This window comes from Littorina saxatilis, linkage group LG7, assembly GCF_037325665.1.
Source record: "Littorina saxatilis isolate snail1 linkage group LG7, US_GU_Lsax_2.0, whole genome shotgun sequence".
Lineage (NCBI taxonomy): Eukaryota > Metazoa > Mollusca > Gastropoda > Littorinimorpha > Littorinidae > Littorina > Littorina saxatilis.
The window spans coordinates 10,227,409-10,254,908 of record NC_090251.1 but is presented as its reverse complement, the minus strand read 5'-3'; the positions used below and the strand labels follow the sequence as shown (position 1 = coordinate 10,254,908).

Genomic DNA, 27,500 nt, shown 5'->3' with positions numbered 1-27,500 from the left:
AGTTGCGCTAAGAAGGATAGCACGCTTTTCTGTACCTCTCTTTGTTTTAACTTTCTGAGCCTGGGACAGGCTGATCTTTCTTAACCCAGTGTGGGATTTTCAGTGGGGCGACCACCCCCAACCCAGCGCGTCCCCGGGTGGCGGATAGGGGAACGGTCTTCAGATATGGAGATCAGCCGCTTGCGGCCGCGGACCAAACTGGCTCCGGGTGGGATCCCGGCAAATCCTCCCCCCTGTGCTCTCAGGGTAGGACGTACGGGCCATGAGCTAAGGGTGAGGTAACCCCGACAGAAAACCCCGAATGCTGAAGACGGAGGACCCGGGCCGCACGGCGCATTCTAACAAACCACGGGTACACGCACTTACGCAAATGATGAAAAACAGTCCCTTTGACTGCCCTACATTCTACTCCAGAAGATGGCACACTACATCAACTCCTGACCTAGCCTTCTGCACGGAAGACATGCACCAGCTAACCAGCAGAGAGGTCGGAGAACAGCTAGGTGGAAGTGACCATCGGCCAGTCTTTTTGACCCTGGGTATGGAGTCCTGCACTGAAGCTTCCTTCCCACGGTGGAACTACAAAAGAGCGAACTGGTTCCTCTTTAGACACCGCACCAGCGAACTCACCAAAGACATCAGAGTCGAGGGTCGAGACATCAACATGGTGGCGAAGGACTTCAACATGAGCATCCTCAGAGCAGCGCATGAGTCCATTCCCAGGGGTGCCAGGAGAGACTATAAGCCCTACTGGAGCAATGAATTGCAGGAACTGGATGGTGATCTGGCAGACGCCAGAAGGGAAGCAGAAGTCAACCCGTCACAAAACAACAACATCCGCCTCCAGGAAGCCAAAGCCAAATTTCTCAAAAAGAAGCTACAGGCAAGACGGAGAAGCTGGCAAGAGAAAACAAGCTCTCTGAACCTTGAGAAGGATGGCAGAAAGCTCTGGAGGCTCACCAAGCAGTTGAATGATGAGAACACCAGCAGAGGAAAGATCACATTAGAAGAGAACGAGAAGGTGCTAACTGGAAAGCATGCTGCCAACCAATTTGCTGAAAGCTATGCAGCTGAGAGCAACCTCCATGTTAGCCCCGAGAAACAGAGAGAAGCAAGAAGAGAGAAAAGAGAGAGACCTGCCAGACAGTCGACAGTGGACGCCATGAGTCAATCACTCACACTCCACGAGCTGCACTCAGCTCTGAAAAAGTCAAAGGCGAAGAAGTCCCCTGGCCCAGACGGCATCACCAACGAGATGCTAACCCACCTTGGTAGCGCAGCAGAGAACAAGCTACTCGAGGTCTTCAACAGCAGCTGGCAAGAAGGATCGCCACCACAACTCTGGCGAGAAGCGATCATGATCCCCATCTTAAAAAAAGGGAAGGATCCAAAGAAGGCCACCAGCTATCGCCCAATCAGCCTCACCAGCTGTGTTGTGAAGACCCTGGAGAGAATTGTGAACGAGCGCCTCAGGTGGTACCTGGAATCCAGGAACCTCCTCGCCCCTGAACAAGCTGGATTCCGACAGTTCCGCAGCACTGAAGATCAGGTCACTTACCTGGCGCAAGAAGTTGAAGATGCCTTTCAGGAACAGAAGCTGGTCTTCGTCACCTGGATAGATCTTCAGAAGGCCTTTGACAAGGTCTGGAAAGATGGACTCCTTGTAAAACTGCTGAGGAAAGGCGTGTCCAGCAACATGTACCAGTGGATTCGCTCTTACCTCTATAACCGCAGGGCAAGAGTTAACGTCGACCAGACCAAAAGCAAGAAGTTTCTCCTTCGTCATGGCGTCCCTCAGGGCGGAGTCCTCTCCCCCACACTCTTCCTTCTCTTCATCGACGATCTGGTGTCTGAGATGCCCAAGGGGATCAAAGCTGCTCTCTACGCAGACGACCTTGTGATCTGGTGCAAGGAGGAGCACGCAAGTACTGCCACCTACAGAATGCAGCAAGCGGCAGATAGGCTGAACGCATGGGCAGAAGATTGGTGCGTCTCCATCAACAAGGAGAAATCCTCCACCACCCTATTCACACTGTCGCCAAAGCAGAAAGCCGGAACCATTAGGCTTGGTGGAACTCCTCTCAGAGAGGATGAAGAAGCAACGTACCTTGGTGTCACCTTTGATAGACGGCAGACCTGGAAACCACACATTGCACAGGCAGAGACGAAGGCCCGGCGCAAGCTAGCCATACTCAGGAAGCTGGCAGGTACCACCTGGGGAGCGAACGAGAAGATACTGAAGACAGTATACCAGGGAACAATCAGACCCCACCTCGAGTACGGCTCCACAGCGTGGTCAACCTCAGCCAAGACAAACCTGCAGACCCTTGACCGTGTGCAAAACCAGGCCCTCCGACTCATCACTGGTGCAATGAAATCCACGCCCATCAAGGAAATGGAGAAGCTTACCACCATCCAACCCCTCTGTCAGAGAAGAGAAGCCAAGACTATGGTACAGGCCGAGAAGCTCAAGTGCCTACCCGACCACCCCATGAAGCACAGACTGAGCAACCTCACCAAGAACCGGCTCAAACGGAGCAGTTTTGTACACGAGAGCAAGATACTTTCTCGACAGTACAGGGAAGTCCTCCCACAGAACACTCTACCTCTGACTCAAGAAGAAGAGGAAACCCCCAAGGCAACAGAGAAACCAGGCATCCAGATCTGCACCAGTGTTCCACATGTTACCTCAGGAGAAGATCAGAATGACACAGCTCGACAGGCACTCACCTTAGCCCTGATCGACGAACAGTACCCAAAAGAGGCGTGGATCCATGTATACACCGATGGATCAGCAACTAACGCCGTGCTCAATGGAGGTGCAGGCATTCTCATCCAGTTCCCTGGGGGACATACAGCTACATCCAGCGTTGCCACTGGCAAACACTGCACAAACTATAAAGCAGAAGCAGAAGCTCTCATGCAGGCCGCCTCCTTGGTTCAGGACTCCGCAGACCCTTGCTACCAAGTTGTCTTCCTCTCGGACGCCCTTTCAGTCCTTCAGGCCCTAGAGAACGACAAACTCCCACAGCTGGCCAAAGCATTACAGATGGTCAGACAAACCAGAAGAGTTGTCCTCCAGTGGATACCAGCACACTGCGGGATACCAGGAAATGAAAGGGCAGATGAGCTGGCGAAAGAAGGAGCCGTGGAAGACCAACCTGAAAACAGTGTCAGCTTTAGTGAGCAGAAGACAATCATCAAGGCATTGATGAGGCCAAGGACAAACAGAGATGACTACCACACAATGTCCAGAGAGCAGCAAGTCAACCTCATCAGGCTGCGTACTGGCCACAACAGGCTCAATGCTCACATGAACCGAAAGTTCAAGCTGGCGCCATCACCAACCTGTGCCTGCGGTCAAGAAGACCAAACAGCGGAACACATCTTACAGCGATGTCCCTTACTAGATGAGGAACGAAAAGAAGTGTGGCCGTCACCAACTCCCTTGCAGACCAAACTATACGGCAGTCGACAGGAGTTGGAGAAAACAACAACATTTATCACCAGTGCTGGACTGATTGTGTAACCTCTGCGAACGCCAAGAAGAAGAAGAAGAAGAAGACTTTCTGAGCGTGTTTTTAATCCAAACATATCATATCTATATGTTTTTGGAATCAGGAACCGACAAGGAATAAGATGAAAGTGTTTTTAAATTGATTTGGACAATTTAATTTTGATAATAATTTTTATATATTTAATTTTCAGAGCTTGTTTTTAATCCGAATATAACATATTTATATGTTTTTGGAATCAGCAAATGATGGAGAATAAGATAAACGTAAATTTGGATCGTTTTATAAATTTTTATTTTTTTTTACAATTTTCCGATTTTTAATGACCAAAGTCATTAATTAATTTTTAAGCCACCAAGCTGAAATGCAATACCGAACCCCGGGCTTCGTCGAAGATTACTTGACCAAAATTTCAACCAATTTGGTTGAAAAATGAGGGCGTGACAGTGCCGCCTCAACTTTCACGAAAAGCCGGATATGACGTCATCAAAGACATTTATCAAAAAAATGAAAACAACGTTCGGGGATTTCATACCCAGGAACTCTCATGTCAAATTTCATAAAGATCGGTCCAGTAGTTTGGTCTGAATCGCTCTACACACACACACACACACACACACACACACACGCACGCACGCACACACGCACGCACATACACCACGACCCTCGTTTCGATTCCCCCTCGATGTTAAAATATTTAGTCAAAACTTGACTAAATATAAAAATGAGTATTTCCAATTCCATGCTCGAACACAGCTTAGATCACTCTTCTGTGAAAGGCAGACTTTACTTTTAACTACAGGGTGACCCAAAAAAAAGAGTACCCAAACAAAACGTCATAAATTGAACAAAAATAAAGCAATCTTCATAAAATGTATGTACACACACAAGTAGCCTCTGCATGATTTGCACAGAAAATTTTAGCGTTCTAGCTTGTCTTTCAGGAAAGTTATGCTCATTCTACAGAACATGCTCCAAATGGCCTCCACGCCGATTCAGGCAAACTTGAACTCGCCGCGCAAAGTTATCAATCACCCGCACACACTCCTGTTGCGAGATTCCGCGAATGGTTGTTGTGATGGCTCACTTGAGTTCTGCGATTGTCTGTGGGTTGTTCCTGTAGACGTTGTCTTTCAGGAACCCCCAAAGATAGAAATCTGGGGGATTTAAATCCGGGGGAGGCCATTTGGAGCATGTTCTGTAGAATGAGCATAACTTTCCTGAAAGACAAGCTAGAACGCTAAAAAATTTTGTTGAAATCATGCAGAGGCTACTTGTGTGTGTAAATAAATTGTAGGAAGATTGCTTTATTTTTGTTCAATTTATGACGTTTTGTTTGGGTACTCTTTTTTGGGGGGTCACCCTGTATTTCAAGGGCTTGCCTCTCACGCAGATTGGAATACCTTGACCTTTTTGCCTTATTTCAAAATGATTTCATCTTGTCTTTTCAGAATTGGAAGCATTGGAACACCTGCCGGACCGCGTGTTGATGTTCAATAAGAGGGACCCGGTCAGTGTTCTCATGGAGTATGGTCAGACACGAGAGGTCAAGATTTCTTTCACCGACGTGTCACGCTCCGGCCCCCATCATGCATCGCGGTAAGCGTATTGGACGCTTTCTGTTTTGTTTTGTGTGACATTAGTTTTTAGACAAAATACCAAAAAAGACTGAAGACTAGTGACATTGCGAGTGTTTGTGCGTGCGCGTGTGTGTGGGGAGTTGGGGTTGGGGGCTGGGTGGAGATGGGGTGGGATACCCAGTACAGTGCGTGCGTACTTGTTTTGGTGTGTGTGTGTGTGTGTGTGTGTGTGTATGTGTGTGTGTATGTGTGTGTGTGGGGGGGTATCTATGATGGAACGTCCCAATAACTAACCTTTGTTGTTTTTTTTAATTTTTTTTAACTCTTTTGTAAAGTTTTCTAGATTTTGCGGCTAAACAATATTTTGACCTGATATTTTTCAGCTTTCACACAGCAGCAATAGTGGACGGAGAAACGCACGTCTTAGCCATGGGCACATCGAAGAAAAACGCCAAGAAAGCCGCAGCCATCATGGCGTTGCGAACCATGTACGACCGTGGCATGATCAGACTTGGTCAAGCCAATGATCATGTGGTGAGTATTTGTCTGTCTGTCTGTCTCTCTGTCAAGAAATATGTCAAGAAAGCTGCAGCCATCACGGCTCTTCGTACCATGTACGACCGTGGCATAATCAGGCTTGGTCAGGCTAACGATCATGTGGTGAGTGTCTGTCTGTATGTCTGTCTGGCTTGTTGTCTGGCTGGCTGGCTGGCTGTGTGGCTGTCTGTCTTTCGGTCTGTTTGTCTGTACGTTTGTCTGTACGTGTATCTGTCTGTCTGGCTGGCTGTCTGGCTGGCTGGCTGTCCGTTAAACATAAGACCCATGACCAAAGAAAGCAGCGGGGTTTCAAAATCGTGCATAGTATTCAAGGGTTGTTTGGAAATAACTCTGTCGGGTTTGTATGGGTTGTGAAAGAGTGAATAGTCTTGCTTTTATTGAGGCAAACTTTTCCCACGTGACATTATAGGCCAGTCACTAGCGAGGTGCGTGTCTGGAAAAAAACGGAGACAGTGAGCATTTGTGGAAAGATTGCTTCAATAAGAGCAAGAGTATTCACGCTTTCACAACCAATAAAAACCCGACAGAGTTATTTGCGGATTTCGTCTATGTTCAAACTGTCTCTCATATAATTGACAAAAAGCCTTGACGGTTCAAACATTGGCTAACCTTTACACGATCAAGATCATGCAAGCCGCGCCACGCCTGCTGGAGGTCTTTCTTGTCTTTTACTTTTTCTGCAGAACATTCAAATGAAGGAGATATAGCCTTTGTTGCATTTGTTTTTTGAATTTTCAATATTTTCTGCAGGACACTGAATGAAATGAAGGAGATGTATCTTTTCTTGCTGATTTTATCCTGACTTTTCCATATTTTCTGCAGAAAATTGAAATGAAGTAGATTTACCCTTTCTTGTTTTGTTGTTGTTGTGAATTTCCAATTGTGAAATTTCAATATTTTGCGCAGAACGTTGAGATTGGAGATTTAGCCTTTCTTTCTTTTTACATTTAGTTTGTTTTTATTCTGAACTTTCAATACTTTCCCCAGAACATAGAGATGAAGGCCATGGACGCCCAGGACCCCATGTCGCACAGCACCAAGATCATGCAGGCCGCCAGACGGATGCTGGAGGTGGCGGAGGAGACTCAGTTCATCAACTACTCCAAGGACAAGGTGCTGGCCGCCATCGTGCTGGAGAGACGCGGGAAGTACACTGTGGCTGGACTGGGCACTGGTAAGACTTAATCATACACGACACCGATCGATGCATGCGCAACTAGCCTGGCGGTGGCCTTACAATTAGTGTTCTACTAATGATGATATGTTTAAGTCACCAAGATAAAACTGCGTTTTCAAAATTCTGGGGACTTGTAAGACTTAAAGAGATACGATACCGATTAAATAAGGACGCTTCTTTTTGGTCTTCTCGTTCAAAATGAAATCTCTGACATGATATCTTCTTCTACGTACATGGGATGACACTCCCGCGATTTAACGCGTATGACCGTTTTTTCCCCGCCGGTTAGGCAGCCTTACGACGATTTCGGGGGATGCAAATCTCTGACATCAAAAGACACACACACACACGCACACCCACACAGACACACACCCACACACGCACGCACGCACGCACGCACGCACGCACGCACGCACGCACACACACACACACACACACACACACACACACACACACACACACACACACACACGTCAACAGTCATTTTTCCATATGATCATACTGTCTCCCACGAAAGTTAACTCGTACCATTCCAAAATTGCTTATTATGGAAATGTAAAACGGTGAAATGAATTGAGCTTATGTGTATCCGCGTTCAATCTCTCTGTAAACACGTGTACATGTGGGTCTACCTGACCCATTTCCCTTCGTTATTTCCACAGGAAACCGGTGTATTCAGTACCAGAACATGGCTGCAGACGGCAGTCGTATCATCCATTCCCATGCAGAGGTCATAGCACGTCGTGCCTTTAAAAGGTAATTCCTCGTTTTTAACACAGAGCATTGTGTCTTTGTCTCTGTTATTCTTGAAAACAAACGTAGGTCAATGTTTTTTGTTTGCAGATGGGTGGATGTTGCCTGAACTTCCGCATGCAAATTAGCTATATTTTATTTGTGTTAGCATTATGATGTGTCAGCGGCGTCTTGGTCGCAGCGTTTCGGCCAGACTATACTAGTCTTGGTGAAAACTGAAACATTCGGTTCGTTAACTTTCGTTCTCTAAGGCCTATAATTTTGACTAATAGTAATGATTTTGCTTTACGCGACTTGATGATGGTTTACACCTATACATTTATGTCGAGTTCAGTCACACTTCTACCAGTTTCTTGCATGGACGATATAATCAATTTGTTTGTTTGTTTGTTTGCTTTACGCCCAGCCGACCAAGAAGGGCCATATCAGGGCGGTGCTGCTTTGACATATAACGTGCGCCACACACAAGACAGAAGTCGCAGCACAGGCTTCATGTCTCACCCAGTCACATTATTCTGACACCGGACCAACCAGTCCTAGCATTAACCCCATAATGCCAGACGCCAGGCGGAGCAGCCACTAGATTGCCAATTTTAAAGTCTTAGGTATGACCCGGCCGGGGTTCGAACCCACGACCTCCCGATCACGGGGCGGACGCCTTACCACCAGGCCACCGTGCCGGTATAATTATAATCAATATGCCATGACCGACTTCGTCAGGTCAAAGGAGCAAAGCTAATAGACAAGAACGGTTCATGGGAACCAAACTTCTGGCACCTGGGAGAATTAGCATGAAAAGGGTTTGTGGCTGAACTTATCTTCTCCAGGGAAGCCTTTTGAGGGTGAACGTCGTTTGTTCTTGTTAATGCTTGTTATTATCTCAGGTAACACGAGACTGGTTCTGCATAACTCACTTAGGCCAAAACAAAAGGTGTGGTTAAGGTAACATAGCCAAAAAAATAGGGTAGGAAGGTAGGCAATCACTTTTTTTTTTTAAACTTTTTTTTCTAATGTGTACAAATTAAACCTACTTGACAGGGAAATAAGTGTGCGACTCGAGCGCTTTCGCTTTCATTGCGTTTTCTGCACTCAGTTTTTTGTGTGTGTGTTTGTTTTGTTGTTGTGACAAATGTAAAAAAAAGTTATAGGGTCGGCCCCTAAAAATAGGGTAGGTCGGGTTACCGTAACCACACCTATTTTTTTTTTAGGCCTTACTCTTGTTGCGCATGTCGTATGCATTTAGAGCGCTACCGGCACGGTGGCCTGGTGGTGAGGCGTCCGCCCCGTGATCAGGAGGTCGTGGGTTCGAACCCCGGCCGGGTCATATCACTTTAAAATTGGCTATCTAGTGGCTGCTCCGCCTGGCGTCTGGCATTATGGGGTTAGTGCTAGGACTGGTTGTTCCGGTGTCAGAATAATGTGACAAGAAGCCTGTGCTGCGACTTCTGTCTTGTGTGTGGCGCACGTTATATGTCAAAGCAGGACCGCCCTGATATGGCCCTTCGTGGTCGGTTGGGCGTTAAGCAAACAAACAAACAAACAAATTTAGAGCGCTCACGTCCATTTGTTTCTCAGATCTTATCTTCTCCAGTCTCCATTGGGTTATAGCTGATATAGTCGTACTCCTGTGATTATTGCACAAAGCACGATCCTATCGACCTTGACCTAATTCGCACATTGTGTGTTGCACGTGCAGATTTGCTCTGAGAGAGCTGTGCAGTTACACCGGCACGGAGAAACACCCGCTGTTCACACGCAGCAGACACACGGGGCTCATCAAGCTCCATGACGACATCAAGGTCCATCTCTACATCTCCAGACCGCCCTGTGGAGACGCTGCCGCTTTTCCTACTATCACGTGAGTTATGCCTATCATGACAACAGACGAATTACGGAAATAACTCGGGTCGGGTTTGTGTTGGTTGTACAAGAGAGTGAAAACGCACACGCACTCTCTCGACCCTCTCCACCTCCTAACGCCGCAGGAAATACTCTGTCAATCACAGTGATTCCAAACAGAAGTAGACGAACTCTGTAAATAACTCTGCCGGGTTTGTATTGGTTGTGAGAGAGTGAATAATTAATAGGCTACTCTTGCTTTTATTGAGGCAAGCTTTCCACACGTACTCCTTTTCCACGTGTTTCAGACACACCCCTAGCTTGTGACTGGCCGATAATGTCACGTGTTTCGGACACACCCCTAGCTTGTGACTGGCCTATAATGTCACGTGTTTCAGACACACCCCTAGCTTGTGACTGGCCTATAATGTCACGTGTTTCAGACACACCCCTAGCTTGTGACTGGCCTATAATGTCACGTGTTTCAGATACACCCCTCGCTAGTGACAGACCTAGAGTATCATGTGGCAAAGTTCAACTCAAGAAAAGCAAGAGTAATAACTTGTTCACAACCCATACAACGGCCTTTTATTTGGTCTAAATCAGCGCGTTATTTCGATCTGTGCTTTTTACAAATATTTCTCGTTCTCTTTATAAAAAACATTTATTTGATTTTTTGTTTGTTTGTTTGTTTGCTTAACTCATTCGCTGCGCAGCTAAATTTCCCCTGTGTTCCCTGCCAACGCGCGATTTAGAGCCATTTTGAAAAAAATATTAAAAATCAACAACACAAGATAACCTTACATACCTTATGTTTTTGCAAAGTTTGAAACTTACTCTTTTAGAAAATATATGAAACATTTGAAAGTACATACCTTTTGTTGTCTTCATATCCACGCAAAATATCCAATTTGAAGCAAAACAAAAAAACTTTCTACGTCATGGGTTCATCATACACAATGTCATGATCGACACTTGCATTGCCCGAATCATCACCCAAATGATCGTCCATTGGCACAAAATCGTCACCAGAATCTAAAATATCATCTCCACTATCATCATCACTGAGGTCAAGATCAGAACCGTACTGAATAACACGTTCTAGCACTCTTTTCAAGTTACTACGTCTCAGCAGAACGATCCGCCATCTTGGAAAAGTCAAAACACGTGGGTCGCACACCGTCAACAAAATTTTTATTAATCCCAACAATTTAAGGGAAGGAACTGTTTACAGTGAATGGTACCACTGTAGACAGATAGAAGTTCATTGCAGGGGTTGTTTCCCTTGGTCAGCAGGACCGTTTACACCGTTAAAAATTCGTGATATCCGTCGGAACTCAAGTGCCGGCACGCAGCCAACGCTAAACACAGGTGTCGGAATTCCAGTTCCGACGCGCAGCGAAGCCGACCACGAGGAGCCATATCAGGCTAGGGCGGTGCTGCTTTGACATATAACGTGCGCCACACACAAGACAGAAGTCGCAGCACAGGCTTCATGTCTCACCCAGTCACATTATTCTGACACCGGACCAACCAGTCCTAGCACTAACCCCATAATGCCAGACGCCAGGCGGAGCAGCCACTAGATTGCCAATTTTAAAGTCTTAGGTATGACCCGGCCGGGGTTCGAACCCACGACCTCCCGATCACGGGGCGGACGCCTTACCGCTAGGCCAACCGTGCCGGTATTTATTTGATTGACCACCTTTTTCTACATGTAAGCTGTTTAAAAAGTTGTTTTGTATTTTCGTCAATGTAAATCCTGACGAGAATTTTTTTAAATCTCGAAGACAAATAAATAGATTGTCTTGGTGTGTTTCAGGAACTTCCCCAACCGTATGCGTGCCATCCGCAAACAGGGCCAACTCAGGACAATTATCGATGATGGTAAGGATGATAATTATGCATATAATTATTTACATGCCAAGCCATACTCCTGTCGTCACCACTCTAATTGACTCGCCCACCGTTCCGGACGCATGTATAGACTTGTACACCCACACCCACACACACACGCACGCACGCACGCACGCACGCGCACACACGCACGCACACACACACACACACACACACGCACGCACACGCAAACACGCACGCACGCACACACACACACACACACTCACACACACACACACACACACACGCACTCACACACACACGCACACACACACACACACACACACACACACACACACACACACACACACACACGCACGCACGCACTCACACACACACACACACACACACACACACACACTCACACACACACTCACACACACACACACACACACACACACACTCACACACACACACACTCACACTCACACTCACACACACACACACACACACACACACACACACACACACACACACACACACACACTCACACACACACACACACACACACTCACACAAAGCCTGTCGCTGTTGTTTTTGTTTTTGTGTGCCGTTCTTTTGCTTTTCCGTCCTTTTTTTCCCTCCATCTTCCTTTCTTTAAAAAACGATCAATCAAAATGTGTCGACACAGAAAAGAAAACATTGCTATTCCGTTTTCAGGCGAAGGTGCTATCCCCACAGACTTCCCACTGCCAGCCAACGCGAACGGTAAAGAACGCCTGCGTGTAATGACGTGTTCTGACAAAATCCTTCGCTGGAACGGCGTGGGCATTCAAGGGGCACTACTCTCCAACTTCATGGATCCCATCTACCTCAACTCACTCGTCATAGGTTAGCTCCCTTCCTTTAACTTACTGAGGGACAGCTTCTCAGAAGTTGCTTTTCATTGATTGTCTTACTCGGGATTTATTGTTTCTGTGGTTTTTATTGTCGTGACATTTTTCCAGTAGCTGTAGTACAGCAGCCCAGAATGTTATCGTCTTGCTACTAGCGGATACGACGGTGTGTTTACTTTGTAAAAATGCTTTCCGTGTCCTGAAACTGATTCTTTAACATGAAGTTTTGCAGTCTGACTCAGCGAAGCATTTCAAAAAGCAGACTTTTGCGATCTTATGATTGTACGGTATTGTGTTGTGTGTTTCATTTTTGTCTCATGTTGTGTTCTTGCTCTGTTGTATTGTATTGTGTTATATTGTACATGTATATTGCATTGGAATGTATTACGTAAAAGTAGCTTCTTAAAAGCTAAGGAACAGTTCTTTACCTATTCTTTTTCCAAGAATGGTGTCATTGTTCAGTATTATTCGTTATTGAAAAATATAAATATTGTGTCATGTGCAGGCAGCCATACAGGGGACCAACGTGGTCACGTGCCACGCGCTATCAGTGGTCGACTCAAGTGTGGTCGGCTGCACGAAGTCCTCATGAAACCATTCCGCATATGCTCACCAGAGATCGTCTATCCGCCTTGGTAAGATCTTTCTTAGCTTGTCTTTCTTAATGTTACAGAAGTGATAATGGCGGGTTGTAGTGATCGATTGTTTTAGTGAATTCGTTATGAACACTCTTGTGGGCGTTAACGGGTGCTGCATGCTCAAGACAATGAATACATTGAACCATTTTGTGTACAGTTCTTTTTTTATTAAACCCGCGATGGTCAGTTTTTTTAATTGTAAAATGGTTGATTCAAGTAGATATTTTAGCCTCATAGGATGCGGCATATGTTTGTTTGTGCGTAGGTTCTTTAGGTGACTCAATCATTATGCAATGCAGAAAGAAGTTTGTAATTTACCGAAAACTGTGGTTATTTGTATCAAAAACAGTAGAATAGCCTACTGTATTTGAATGGATGGGAGTTTATATCAGCTGATTCGAACCAGCACTTACTCAGGCAATATGCCCTTTTAGCAGGCATACTCTTCCTTCCGAAGAAGTCACAATTGAAGCCTTTTCTGACAAATGATTTCATTAAAATATGTTTGCGCTTGTTACAGTTCAGACAACTACGCCATAACCAAATCCAAGCAATATTGCATCACGTGGTCTGAGGGTGACCCGGATGCGGAAGTGATCGACGCGGTCACCGGTGCTGTTGCCATGGAGTAAGTGATTCACATCGTCGATTCTCCAACGCCATGTTTGAACTTCCAGATGCTTTTAACATGTAATATAAGTGAATGTAGACTGATGGTATTCAGCTTGATTCCTCAGTTTCAGCGACAGCACCGTCTTGCTAGTGATCAAAAAACATTATCAGATAAATGGTTCGTTTCTTTGTCTACTATAAAGAACATTGGGTCGATGTTAGATGATCATGTTTCTTTGTCAAAGAGTAAACGTTCCATTAACTAAACATTCTTGTTTTTGTTTTTTATTCGGAATTGGGCTTGGGTAAAGTAACTGCATTTTTTGAATTACTATTGTAACGCCAGTACTGTAGCAAAGTCAGAGGTGCAGTCTACATTCAGTTGCCAGTCTAAAAGACCCCGGTTGACTCATGATCATAACGAAGATCAAGAAGGCCAATAACATTCAGGAGTCAAGAATCATATTGAAAGCCATCACAACTGCAAGAGTCATAGGTCAAGCTTTTCCATCCACAAAAACAGCTAGAGTTAAGGGGTAAAATGCTGGCCATATTTGATTAAACAGTTTTTATTAAGATTGAATACAGTTTGATTAAATTTAATTCTGTGTACTTCTAAATTAATTCTAAGGTTGGGAGTGTTACACCTCAATATAGACCCAAAGCATATAAACATGCAGGGCATACAAACACGGATGGATATTGATTAGGCAAAAAAAAAAAATAGGTCTGTTTACGGTAACCCGACCGACCCCATTTTTTTTCGCGCGACCCTAAACTTTTTTTTGGCATTTGGAAAAAAAAAAAGAAAAAAAAATCTTGTTTTTTTGGCAAAATAACGTAAAAATATGTTTTTTGGGAAAAAAAAAAAAAATCCCGACCTACCGACCCTATTTTTTTGGCCTATGTTACCGTAAACAGACCTATTTTTTTTTGGCCTTAGTCTGTCATCCATCCTACTGATGTTGTGCTACTTTTATCCAACAGGCCTACAGACAACAGCCCCGCCTCCCGAGTGTCCAAGCGTGCCTTGCTGGGCCTCTTCAGGACTGCCTGTGACAACCTCAACGCGCGTAACCTCGTGACCTTGACCTACACAGAGGCCAAGCAGTCTGCACGTGCATACCAGCGCACCAAGCGCTCCGTGGAAGACCACTTGCTGTCCTGTGGATTCGGACAGTGGCTCAAACTACAGGAGTCCTACGGAACGGACAACTTCGAAGAACACGAGAAGTTAGGATAACAGGTTTTTGGAGGCTTTCCTTGTTTCTTGCGGACTCACGAAGCTGATTGAAGGTTTTTTTCAGGAGTTTTACGGAGTTGTGTATGTTTCTTGCGGAATCGGACAGTGGCTCAAGCTAAAGGAGTCATACTGCACGGATAACTTCGAGGAACACGAGAAGTTTTGACACCAGATTTCGGAAGCTTTGGTTGTTTTCTTGCGGACTCCCGAAGTTTTATTCAGGAGTTCTACGGAAGAACCTTTTATGGATTTGTGTATGTTTCTTGCGGATTCAGACAGTCGCTCTTGGGACGGATAACTTCGAGAAGTTTTGATAAAGGTTTTGGGAGGGTCAAGTTGTTCATTGCGGACTCCAGAAGTTATTTTTCCAGGAGAACTGCGGGACACGAGAAATTTTGATAAAGGTTTTGGGACACTTTGTTGTTTCTTGCAGATTCCGGTAGGAGGTGTTTTCGCGATTAATTTGTATAAACAGTTTTTGGATGCTTTGACTGTCTCTTGCGGATTCCGGCAGTGGATTTTGCAACAGGAGTCTTATGGGAAGATAACTTCCAAACACTTAAGAAAATTTGATGCAGGATTTGGAAAGGCTTCGGTTGCTTCTTCCATATTCCAACCATGGTAAGACATGTTCTTGCTAGGGTTAGTTTGGAACGAATAAGTTCAAAACAAGTTTTTTTTTACAGGAGTTCTACTAGACACAAGGACCTTTATAAAACCTTTTCATTGCAGGAGGCGCCTGGAACGGTTATCTTCGAAAAACATGACAAACTTTCATGAAGGGCTCGACTGGTTTGGTTGTTAAGGTTGCCTAAAATATCCTTGCCAGAGTCGGCTACGGTGCGGAATATAACGTCGAGAAGCTTTAATGAAAATTATTTTTCGGGGGTTGTGGTTGTTTTTGTGGTTGGTACGGAGAGTTTTGACTCTTTGTGCTAAATGAGAAAGTAGTTCCTTTCAAGAAACTACGCAAAGAGGTGGATGCATTATTTACCGTTTGTACGCTAGAGTCGCTGGTGCTGGTGTGTGATTGTAGAGCGACGATGATCATTTCCAGACTGTTGTAAGTCTACGCAAATACGCCAAAACTACCTTGTTCGTGTGATGGATCCTTTGTTAGTTGCGTGGTTTAGCCGCAGTATGTTCATTCCATGTTACACTAGGTAGCCTTTGAATTAGTATATAGCTGCTGATTTTAGTGCATGAATATGTTTGTATTTTTTTGTTGTTTTGTTGTGTTTTGTTATCGTTGTAATGCCACCTTTGTTTAGTTTTGAAACCGTAGTTCTTTGGCAGACACAACCTCACCTTACCTGTTTCCGATATTTGAATTACTTTGATATATTGTCTGCGTTTTGTGTACATCACTATTTACATTTCAAATTGTTTTGTCTGCCTTTGGTTTATTTTGCTTCAGAAGCTGTTTGGAGTAATTTGTGTTGTGTTGTCTTTTGTTTAGTATTGCTTTGAGTTAAATAAAATGATTCCATATATGTGACCCTCCACCACGAAATGAGTCGCATGTCACCTCGCGCGGTTCTGCGCTAGGCTCAAAATAAGTCCGGGGAGTGTCTGGTAACAGTGTGAGGGTCACCTTAGTCACAGGCTTATAACTCTAACAGTTTTTGCTCTTTTCTAAAACGGGTTTCACCACTGGATAGAGCATAAAAAACTGTAAAAATATGAAAATTATGCAAAGGTGACATGCGACTCATTTCGTGGTGGAGGGTCACATATAGACAACTCTTGGAATCTATTGTTAAAGCCGGAAAACGGCTTGGTAAAGACGAGTTATAAACTTTACTTTCCACTACGTAGCATTCCATAGGCACAGTTAATAATTGTCTACCTATACCCGTGTGACTTGGAATAATAGGCCGTGAAAGGTAAATATGCGCCGACATGGCTGCAATCTACTGGCCGTATAAAATTTCATCTCACACGGCATCACTGCAGAGCGCCTAGAACTGTACCCACGGAATATGCGCGATATAAGACTCATTGATTGATTGATTGATTGAGAAACATAGAAAAGTTGATGTACTGTTTTGAAGTTCATTTCATGAACACATTATCGGATAACTTTTTATCCTCAGTCAGTTGAGACATGAAAATAAGGATACACCTTTAAAACATAGCCAATTAGAGCAAAACAAGGCTGTGGTTGCTTATTGTGTGTGTGTGTGTTTGTTATAATGTGACGAAAATTACCAATGCAAAAACAAAATCGGAATTCCAACCGAGCGTGTTACAATGTAACAACAAGCTTTAATGCAAATAATCGGAATTCCAACCAAACAGAACCATTGCATGCAGACTTCCTAAATTCCCATAGACATCGTAAGACTGTATAAACCTCAGTTGTAGTGTATAGATGACATTCCCATCATCATAGTGAGGCTTTATTTGTGTGTGTTTGTTTTGTTTATGTTTAGTTGGTTGGTTGGATAGCTTGTTTTTACTGTTGGTAGTCTTTGTGATTGTTTATGTAAATAGCTGATTCTTGTGAGAATGTGTTTTATTTTTATTTGTTATGTACTCTGAGAATCATTTAAAGAAAATATTCGAATTTGCTGGTAACAAGCAAGGGAGAAAAGGACGTGAAAGTCCAATTCATTTTTATGTTATTGTTATTTCCAAGTATTAGTTTAAGATGATGATGAGGAGGAGGAAGAGCCGAATTATGATGATGATTTCTTTGTAATTACCGCGTAGGTATACTCTTTTCGATTGATAAAGTATGCATATTTTGTCTAGTCCTTTGCACTCATTTTAAATGTATTTTTGTGTTGGATAAGTAAACCTGATTTTCTTTGTTGTTTCTCAGGTTTAACTTAGTGAATTCAGGAAAGAAAAAAAAACACGTGCAGCTTTTAGACAAAGATATTTGAACTTTGCACTTATTTTGTGTAGACTTTTATAATTGGCAGACTATATTTGGTTGACCTGTTTGACAAAATCTGACAGAATTGTTGTGGTTCTGCGTTTTATTGGTGCTCACATATTGATGACAACAGAGCCCTTGTATGATTATATGTGTGGGTATCAGTTTGATTAGTATCGGTGATGTGTTTGCTGTTTCATTCTTGGTGGTGCTTATTTGCAAGAGGAACTGACCTTTTGTGTTAATGTTAAAAGTACGCAAGGTGTGCGTGAAAAAAATATGAGAGAAAACAAAATGAAAATATTTTTGATACGATCACCTGAGTGATTTATTTTTCTTATTCCAAGTGCGCCAAAAATGTCAGCAAGCTGAATTTTGAGTTTGGACACAATTGCACATGTCTTATGTGTTACAGTCAAGCTTATGTCCAAGTATTTAGCTTGACATAAAAACGATAAGCGCCACATAGGCATTCCCATGTCTCAATTACATAATTCTTCCCCAAAGTTGTTTCTTTGCCACACGAAGACGTGTAGTCAAAAAGAGAATACACTGAAATATAAATGGCAGTCAAGTTGTCTACATATATACATAGGCACAAATGTGCACGTTCTGTGCTGCTTGATATAAATTAATAGCACCACTTGCGCATCTATGTGTGTACACCCTTTTATATCTTCCTCATACTGACTTTTGTTTTTAAACAGGAGGAGATGTCAAGGAGAGAAATCAGTACAACTTGAATGGCAGTGGAATGTATTTTTTTCTAGACAGGTAAACATTTTCACGTTAAAAGTGATGCTTGAAATAAAAATAATAGCACACCTCAACCATCCAGTTCGCACGCCCAAATTACTTCTTACCCAAAGTGGCTTTTGATATACACACAGAGCAGTAAAAAAGATAAATCTGTGTATATATACACAAACATTTGCACCTTATCACTTAATGCCTTGGAAAGAGAAATTTGAGCCTTCGCATCGCTGCTGTAAACAATGATGTCTGTGTTCCATGACTGTATGATCATTATTTGTTACTTTTTTGGTGTGAAAATTGCTTGCGAAACCTATCCGTGCCTTGAACGCCAGTTGAATGCAAACTTAAAAAAGAAATTATTTAAGCCTTCTTTTGAAAATTGAATCACTTGAATTGAGACACTTTATTTATGTTTTAAGTTCGCACGTGTGGGTGATTTCTAATTACTGCACATTTTTTAAATGATTTTTGTTAAATTATCGGAAATGGTCTAGACAGACGCTTTTGATTAATCTTTAATAAGCTCTGCTTATTTGTAGGTGTTTTGTTTAATGATGGTAAGTTATGTTTGATCTATTAAGTTTGGAAATGCACAAGCAAATGATGTCTGTGCACCGTTATGTTTCGACGGGAGTTCACACCACTAATGTAACGTATTTCAACAAGTTCGTATACCCCCTGTTCAGTACAGGGGTTTTAAGCTATCTGTATCATATATCTACATCATTATTGTACGCCTTTTTTTCCCGCAGTGGGGCACTGCGGTTATGAAATTAAAGGCCCCTCCTGTTTTTGGAACCGCAGGAGCTTTCTAGTTTGCTGTTAGGTAGATTTTTGGTTCCTCTTTCATGTCATGCTCTCTTTTTCTTCATGAATTCTTTTCTTTTTTCTGCCTTCTTGCTCATTCACCTGTATTTTTTCCAAAAATCTCTTCTCTTGCCGCTTGTCTCGCGATTCATGTATAGTTTAATCTGTTAGTGTTCTGATGTAAGTCCAGCAGTAGATAGGTTAAGCCTATTTTAACATACTGGAAACTGGTAATCTTCCAGTAGGTATTAATTTAGTTTTACTAAAGCCTGCTGGGACACAAGTAATGGGTTAGTGCATTTGTAAACAGGAATCGCTTGACAAGTGGCCCCCTTCATCCCCCCCTTCCTCGTCCTGATATGGCTCTGCGTAGTCGGCTGGACGTTAAGCAACAAATAAACAAACAAACAAACGCCTTTTTTTTTATTATTCAAATAGTCCTAGATGTTAACCTGCAGTTGTGCATACGATCAGACACGTTTTCTTTATCGTTTTAGATGACATTTTGCATTTCAAAATACTTACATAATAATGATTTTCATCTCTGGAACTGTTCAATTTTCATTCATTTGATATAATGGCAGTATTTTTTACCTACCTTATTTAATTCAAATAATGGCCGTCAGTATCCTTTTGTCTCAATTATTTTTGAAAACAGGGTGATTTTACTAATATTTTGAAATAATGAATAAAACAGATTATGACTTGATAAATTATTCGTTGCTGCTGGAGTGCCAAGGAACAGAAAAGTATGTTTTTACTTCAGCATTGCAAAGCTTACTCGCAGAAAGTGGTTGAATTGATGATCGTTTAAGCTATGTTTCAATATAGTGTGAACATTTGTTTTCAATATGAAACTTTTTCCTGTTTGGACATTGTGAGCAATCTTTTATATTTTTAATGTAAATGGTGAGTAAAATCCAGTTTTTGTACTGATCTCGATGGCACGTTTGAATAATATCAGTGTGGTCGTTTTTTCTGTAAGTATTGGTATTTTTAATCGTATTTGGATGCAACCCTTGATGTTGGTATCTACATCTGTGATAAAACTCGAAGAAGTGAACAACTATTACACAATCGCCTTCCTTCAAGAGTTCCGTCCATACAAAATAAGACTTTTATATCTGTCTCTTTTGCAGAAAAAATACGCTGCTAACTTGTTCAGAATGCAATATAACGTTTGCTTGTATTGTATGCATTATTTATCAGAGGTTTTTGTTCATACAATTTGTTTTTAAATAAATAATTGTATTTCATGAAGAACGCCAAAATGGCAAAAGCAGTATTTAGTCTAATATATGCAAAGGAAATTTTCCTTTTCATTCGTGACTGTAGATTTAAGAATTGAATACAGTATTCTAATGGATTGGGATTTGAAATTGCGTGATAAATTAGTTTGGAAGTAATTATCATCTAAACAGGGCCAAACCAAATGAGTTGTAAGGGGGGGGGGTTCCTCCTTTTGGGGGGGGGGGGGGGGCAAATCAGCGAAGTGGCGAAGCCACAAGCGCGCGCCTGCAAAGCGGGCGCGCGAACTAGGGGGGTCCGGGGGCATGCTCCCCCGGAAACTTTTGGAAAAACGGTTAAAATCTGTGCAATCTGGTGCATTCTGGGCCTTGTTTTGAGGGTTAAGAGCAGCATTGTTTTGGTGCTAAAACTTTTGAATAAAATTTGTTAGAGACACACACTAAATTTATTAAAAAAAACCAACAACACTCAAAGCAAGGTACATGCTTTTTCCAGGGGTGGGGTTCCGGAACCCCTGGAAACCCCCCCCCCCCCCCGGGTCCGGCCCTGTCTAAATGCATGGTTTTTTTTTAGAAATAGACAACAAATGACAACCATAAAAATGTTGTTTCTTGCCAATGTGTGACATTTTACATAAAGTGTTTACATTTTGTTCTGGCTGAACATACATTTATGTCATTTCTTACCCAGAAAAAAAGTTTGTCCTTTGAAAGAGATCATCATAATTTTGGTTCTTGGTTTGTTCGTGTTTTTAAATACATATATACGATTGTAGAATACCTAGGCCAAAAAAAAAATAGGTCTGTTTACGGTAACATAGGCCCCAAAAATAGGGTCGGTAGGTCGGGATTTTTTTTTTCTTTTCTTTTTTTTTCCCCAAAAACCATATTTTTACGTTATTTTGCCAAAAAAACAAGATTTTTTTTTTTCCCCAAATGCCAAAAAAAAGTCTAGGGTCGCGCGAAAAAACTAGGGTCGGTCGGGTTACCGTAAACAGACCTATTTTTTTTTTTTGCCCTATCACATGTACCTTTGTAATACATAGTACCTTCAATACACATATTACAGTCGTCGTCATTTAATGATAATTCAACAGCTTTGATCTCGTTTTTCTTTGTGATTTTTTCTGTTCACCTTCTTATTCATGGTCGTTAACTATTTAACTACAAGATAAATAAACATGTGCTTACTAGATACAAAAACGAACAAATACAGTTATTAATGTGAGTACACTTTGTATTATTTGCCAATAAAGACAATGATTAGTTGGTTGTTGCTTAAACCCAGTAGGCTATGCTGGACTAGGACAGCGATTAACAAACTACAAAGATGTTACGTATTAATGTTATTAATTGTTCGATTTTGTTACCTAGAAATACATTTTTAGTGGTGGCTTGTTCTATTCCTCCTCACCAGTAGTCATGTTCCATACTTAACGATATATGATGTTCTGCCTGTTCCTAGTTTCTTTATTTAAGATTTTCATTTTTTGCAGCTGAGTTTGAGGATTTAGTTTTTCCCAGAACAAGCAATGTTCTATGCAGTTTTAGTGACAAAGCACCTTTGTTATTACTGTAGCTGTAATGTTTTCAATATTTTTAATTATTTGTTATTTTCAATTGAATTCAACGTTGTGAACATTTTGGGCACCAAATCGTGTAGCATTCCTCGTTATTTCAATGTCATGAAGTTTGAACACCTGAGAATTTGTTTAGACGCCATATTCTGTCTTTGTGATTTTGTTCCAAATATTTGATTAATTTTTGTTATAAGCATATTCTGTAGCTGCTGGGCAATGTAGTAATAATCATTTCAATGATTATTTCAATATGCCTGTTTTAGTCCCGAAGAGCTGGTTATTGATTCTGATTATAAAATAATGTTATTGTCTGAGGTGATAAATGATATTCTGTACTACATCTTCATTGTTTTATTCCCCACCTGTTAGCTACCTGCGTTAAAGTGCAAATGTTTTCAAAATACTTTGAACTACCCACTACGCATTACGTTCCTGTCCTTGGCTTTTAATGATTTATTGTTAACTACTCTATTCCTATATCCGTAACAAATTTCGGTAGCGCCATACAGCAGGTGGGCCATGTATTAATGTATTTTATTTACAAATTGAAAATATTTATATTTTACATGAAATCAATGGAGAAATTATATAATATTGTTCAGATAACAAGTATATGATACGATTTTGATGGAGATGATTATGAGAAGGCAGAATGGGTGATTTGCCATTGAGAGCAATGATTGACAAATTACAGTGATTTGTTTTAATACCAATAATATATTTTTTTATCAAAACTGTACCACTGAGCCACTTGTCTTTGAATTGGTGATTCAAGTGACTGCTCTGTTTTATGAGTTTGTAATAAAAGGTAAGACAACCTGATTTTGAAATGAAGAAGCAAGTTTAATTCAAAGAGTGTAAACTCAAAATGGAAAAAACCCATAGTAAGGACTATCATGTTCAAGTACATGGACCAAAATGAATACCCTTAGAACCCACACGATTTGACTAAATGTTAGGTGCAATTAAATCTGAATATGGTTTGCAAGAGGGCCAAGTGATGGGAACATTGCGTTGAAATTTCGCACTGAATTATAAACCTTTTGGCTTTACTTCAGCTGGAAAGATAAGGTGCATAGAATGTCTAAAGTTCTCGTTAAATGATAACCAAGAAAAAACAAATTAAAGATAGCTAAAGTAAGTGCTATAGTATTCTGTACAATTTTCAGTCGAATTAAAAAAATATCTGACACCTGATCCCAGAAATCAAAAGATCCTCCATGACACTTTTATCATACAGTGTACACAAACATTTTTGTCGCAATTGAGGATGAAAAGGTATGACTGTGCAATATTTTAATAAACTTTACCATACCTTGTACTGATGTGTGTGTGTGTGTGTGTGTGTGTGTGTGTGTGTGTGCGCGTGAGTGTGTGCGCGTGAGTGTGTGTGTGTGTGTGTGTGTGTGTGTTGGCTTCAGAGAGTGTGTATATTTGAATGTGTGTCTGAGAGAGACAGAGAGAGAGGGAGCAAGACGAGATAGAAAAAGTAACCGTGTGCTGGTTCATTTTGTGCACTATTTAACTCAAAGTATACCTGAACCATTCATATCACCACAACGGTTTCATAAAACAAGAACGTTTTTATTCTTTTTAAACGTCAACAAAGCCTCACTGACCCCACATGGTCAAGAACATTCTCCGTTGGTAATTTATGACAATAACAAACTTTTTTTGTATTTTGCTTAAGCAGGAAAGATACAGAACACATTAAAATATATTATTGACAATTTAAGTTATTGAGACATCCCAGTGCACTAAGAGATTTATAGAGCAAATCGATAAAATTCATTATTGAACGAAGCGCATAGCGCTGAGTTCAATAATTATTTTCGAGATTTGCTCTATAAATCCCTTAGTGCACTGGGATTGTTTCAATAACGATATTGTCAGTACCGCCTCCGGGAACGCAGAAGAAGAAGAAGAAGAAGTCAGTACCGCCAGAGAAAAAAAGAAGATTCAAAACGCACATTTTGCTACGCGCATTTGGATAGGCGTAACTGTGTGGTCAGGTTTGTGTCAGATCTACTTTTGTGTGGGCTGTCTCAAGTGTGTCGTGCTTTCGTCACACGCAAACTCTTGTTTTAATTTCTGTTGGTAAATTCCAGAGTAGCGTTAAGCTAAAAAGTGATGATCTTTCATACAGACCTCATTTAAACTCGGAGAAAGGACTGTGCTCTTAGTTATTTGCGATTCGAAACCTTTATCGAGCTTCGACAGATTGACTGTGCAGAGTGTTGCCCCTTGAATTGACTCCAAGGTCACGGTTAGCACATTTTCAAAGTAAATGCGGTATGTTTCTCGTGTTGTATCTTCACTCATCGGGGAGTCTGGTACTATATATGAACGGTAAGAATGCTCTGAACTCTACACGTATTATATCCCCATCGTTTGTTTGTTCACATTTGCCCAACATGTTAATTTGCTGCGGGGTTTATGTCGTCTGCTAGGCGGCTAGGGCAATCGAACCACTGCACTGCAGTCTCATTTCAAAAACAAAAATTGCTCGTCTGCACGCATGAGGCAGGCTGGTAATAAGTTTTATACATGTTAAGAACGTTCTTAACCCTACACGTTTTCGATTCCGATTGTTGTTGCCTTGAAATAATAATTCGGAAACCATTCATTTACTGAACTGATGCAGTAATTCTTAATACATGTGATGTTTTTATGTCTGTGATCGCCTGACACTGTAAGGCAATTTTCCTTGTTTTTATGAGGACAGTAAACATTTTGAGTCTTGAGTCTTGAGTCTTGAGTCGTATTTCAGTGTAGTCTACTATAACAGAGTCGACTTTCAAATGCTGGTCTAGCTGGTACGTTATCGGAATAACACTTGTGTTTTCTGTTTGCCGCTGGGAATTTTATACTAACTCATCATTTGGTAATGTGGTTAATAAGCTACATGCCACTAACACGGCATATGAGAAGAATCTTTGCAAGTCAAAACGAGAAGAGACCATTGTGGAAGAGACACAGCCGCTTCTATATTTATATCAGTGGGATTCACTGTGGCACAAGCGCCTGCGATCTGTCAGAAAAAAAAACTTCTGCTTTGAGCCGCAGGAAATTTATGGTTATTTTTTGGTAACGTGGAGAATATAAGCTACATGTCATTAATTAATTCTGAGGATAAGAGTACAGTCTCGCTTTGGCAAAGGGCGTAAGAATACGCTCTGTCGAAAAGTTAGCGCACTCCAAGAGTGCGCTAACAGATTTAAGCGCATCGCCATTAGCCAATCAACTGGTTCACATCAGTCAAGTGACACCAGTACTTACTGACAATTGTCCTTATTGTGACCAAAAGAGCATAACTATCGATCCCGACAGGAAAATGTAAAGGCAACTGAAAGATAAGAATTTGTTTGCTAGTAATTTTAAAATGCACCACAGGTTTACGGTGAATCCACACACAGTGTTCTCTAAACAAAAAGAGGTCTAGTTAAAATGGTAAGGATCAACAATTACGTTGGTTTTCAGATAACAGACCATCTGGTGGTGACATCACATTCTAATAATTGGTATACAAGTGTAATATATACATTGGGAATTCATTCTTTCCATACCATCCCGAAGAAGGCAGTAACATGCCGAAATATTGAAATAGATATAAACGTACCTAACCTGGTTACTGGTGTGTTTTCTTTTTATTTAAATATTGGGTACAGATTCAGAAATGTTATATCGTATAACACAAATCATGTCCTTTATATAGCTGCGACTTCTGTCTTGTGTATGTCGCACGTTATATGTCAAAGCAGCGCCGCCCTGATATGGCCCTTCGTGGTCGGCTGGGCGTTAAACAAAAAAAACCAAAAATAATGTCCTTTATATGTCTAACTTTGAATTTTGACACTAGTCTCTTTATTAACGGATGCAGAAAACAAACATTATTGGAAACAGTTAAAACGTACAATCATGAAGGAATACAATGTTATGTGCACAAATAAGTTCGAAAGCAAAATTTACAGAAAATAATGAATGGTTTCTTCACTTTTGATGGAATTGAGACGTAGCTCTTCTCGCAAACAAATCTAGAAACACAGATGTACTATAGTGTTATATAATCTTGGATAAAATCACAAATAAAAGATAAGATAAGAAGTTGCGGGTATCACACATGAAGGGTAACATATGTGTAAACAGAATACGTTTCAGAGTCCTTCCTGTTCTTTTTTGCTTCTTTTTTCCACTGTCCTTGGGAAGTATTTCTTTTCAAGAACTCTTTCACTCCCTGAAACTTGATCGTCGTCTTCTTGTGCATGTCCGCCTTTAAAGCTGGTGTGCTTGGTACAGGGTCTGGACTTCATATGTCTGTGCCAGCAGTAAAATAGCAAACACAAAGCGTGAAAAATAAATATCTTAAAACAACACATTACACCTTTACTCGCACTGTTGAAACTTAGCTCATTGTTATCCTCCTCTACAGGTACATAAGCCAACCTACCCTGCGAACAACCCATTAAGCTCTCACAGACCTACAGAAAATTCTAGGGTCAATAAATTTAACTTTCCTTTCCTGGGGTCCACATGCAGTCTTACTTAGAACGTACCTTGTAACAGAGCTGTGTACCATTTTGTGACATGCTTTTTCGGTCCTTTAAATGATTTTAACGTATAATTATTAACTCATTGTCTCCCAGGTACGGATATATCCGTACCCACTCATATGGCTCTATCTGACCAGGTACGGATATATCCGCTCCGACTGTTGGCTTCAGTCACTTCCTGTAACGTTGATGTAACGCCTGCATTCCAGCGTGTTGATACACAGTAGCTACACAGTTACTACAATTCTGAGTGACCTGCTGCAGCACAGCTGGTCTCGGCTAAAAAAACCTTGGTCAACATAGGTGGGGTACAAAGTGTTAACTGGCTACTAGAATGTATCCTCGTTACTTTTTTCAGTAATACTCCAGTTAGATAATGATACAGACATGCAACAACAAAAAAAGTATTTATTTGTGTCTTCTTTTCTTGTTATAACTTAGTGTTTAAAATCCATGTCACAGCCTTTGGTTTCCATGTTACTTCTTCTTCTTTGTTCATGGGCTTAGACTCCCACGTTCACTCATGTTTTTAGCACGAGTGGATTTTTACGTGTCTGACCGTTTTTACCCCGCCATGCAGGCAGCATACGCCGATTTCGGGGGAGGCATGCTGGGTATTTTCGTGTTTCTATAACCCACCGAACTCTGACATGGATAACAGGATCTTTTCCGTGCGTACTTGGTCTTTGTGCTTGCGTGTACACACGAATGATATGGGACCAGTTCTTATAAATGAAGTCAATGTAGTGTATGGTTGACGGGCGCAGTGGCGTGGTGGTAAGACGTCGGCCTCCTAATCGGGAGGTCGTGAATTCGAATCCCGGTCGCTGCCGCCTGGTGGGTTAAGAGTGGAGATTTTTCCGATCTCCCAGGTCAACTTATGTGCAGACCTGCTAGTGACTTAACCCCCTTCATGTGTACACGCAAGCACAAGACCAAGTGCGCACGAAAAAGATCCTGTAATCTATGTCGGAGTTCGGTGGGTTATAGAAACACAATAATACCCAGCATGCCTACTCAACGAAAGTG

At 41.8% G+C, this 27,500-nt stretch overlaps 2 protein-coding genes across 3 annotated transcripts in view; one reads left to right on the top strand and one right to left on the bottom strand.

Moving 5' to 3' along the window:
- Positions 1–19,181, top strand: part of LOC138970652 (double-stranded RNA-specific adenosine deaminase-like) — a 27,747-nt gene extending 8,566 nt beyond the window's left edge. Inside the window, exons 2-11 of the mRNA XM_070343117.1 lie at positions 4,967–5,114; positions 5,479–5,629; positions 6,641–6,827; positions 7,493–7,586; positions 9,280–9,441; positions 11,245–11,309; positions 11,979–12,149; positions 12,660–12,789; positions 13,313–13,420; positions 14,392–19,181. Of these exons, the coding sequence (XP_070199218.1) occupies positions 4,967–5,114; positions 5,479–5,629; positions 6,641–6,827; positions 7,493–7,586; positions 9,280–9,441; positions 11,245–11,309; positions 11,979–12,149; positions 12,660–12,789; positions 13,313–13,420; positions 14,392–14,647 (1,472 nt within the window). The 3' untranslated portion in view covers positions 14,648–19,181. The remainder of the gene's footprint in view (positions 1–4,966; positions 5,115–5,478; positions 5,630–6,640; positions 6,828–7,492; positions 7,587–9,279; positions 9,442–11,244; positions 11,310–11,978; positions 12,150–12,659; positions 12,790–13,312; positions 13,421–14,391) is intronic.
- Positions 19,182–23,484: 4,303 nt separating this feature from the next.
- Positions 23,485–27,500, bottom strand: part of LOC138970651 (cell surface hyaluronidase CEMIP2-like) — a 51,076-nt gene continuing 47,060 nt past the window's right edge. For both annotated transcript variants that reach the window (XM_070343116.1, XM_070343115.1), the window contains exon 29: positions 23,485–26,235. The gene's annotated coding sequence lies outside the window, so the exon portion shown is untranslated. The remainder of the gene's footprint in view (positions 26,236–27,500) is intronic.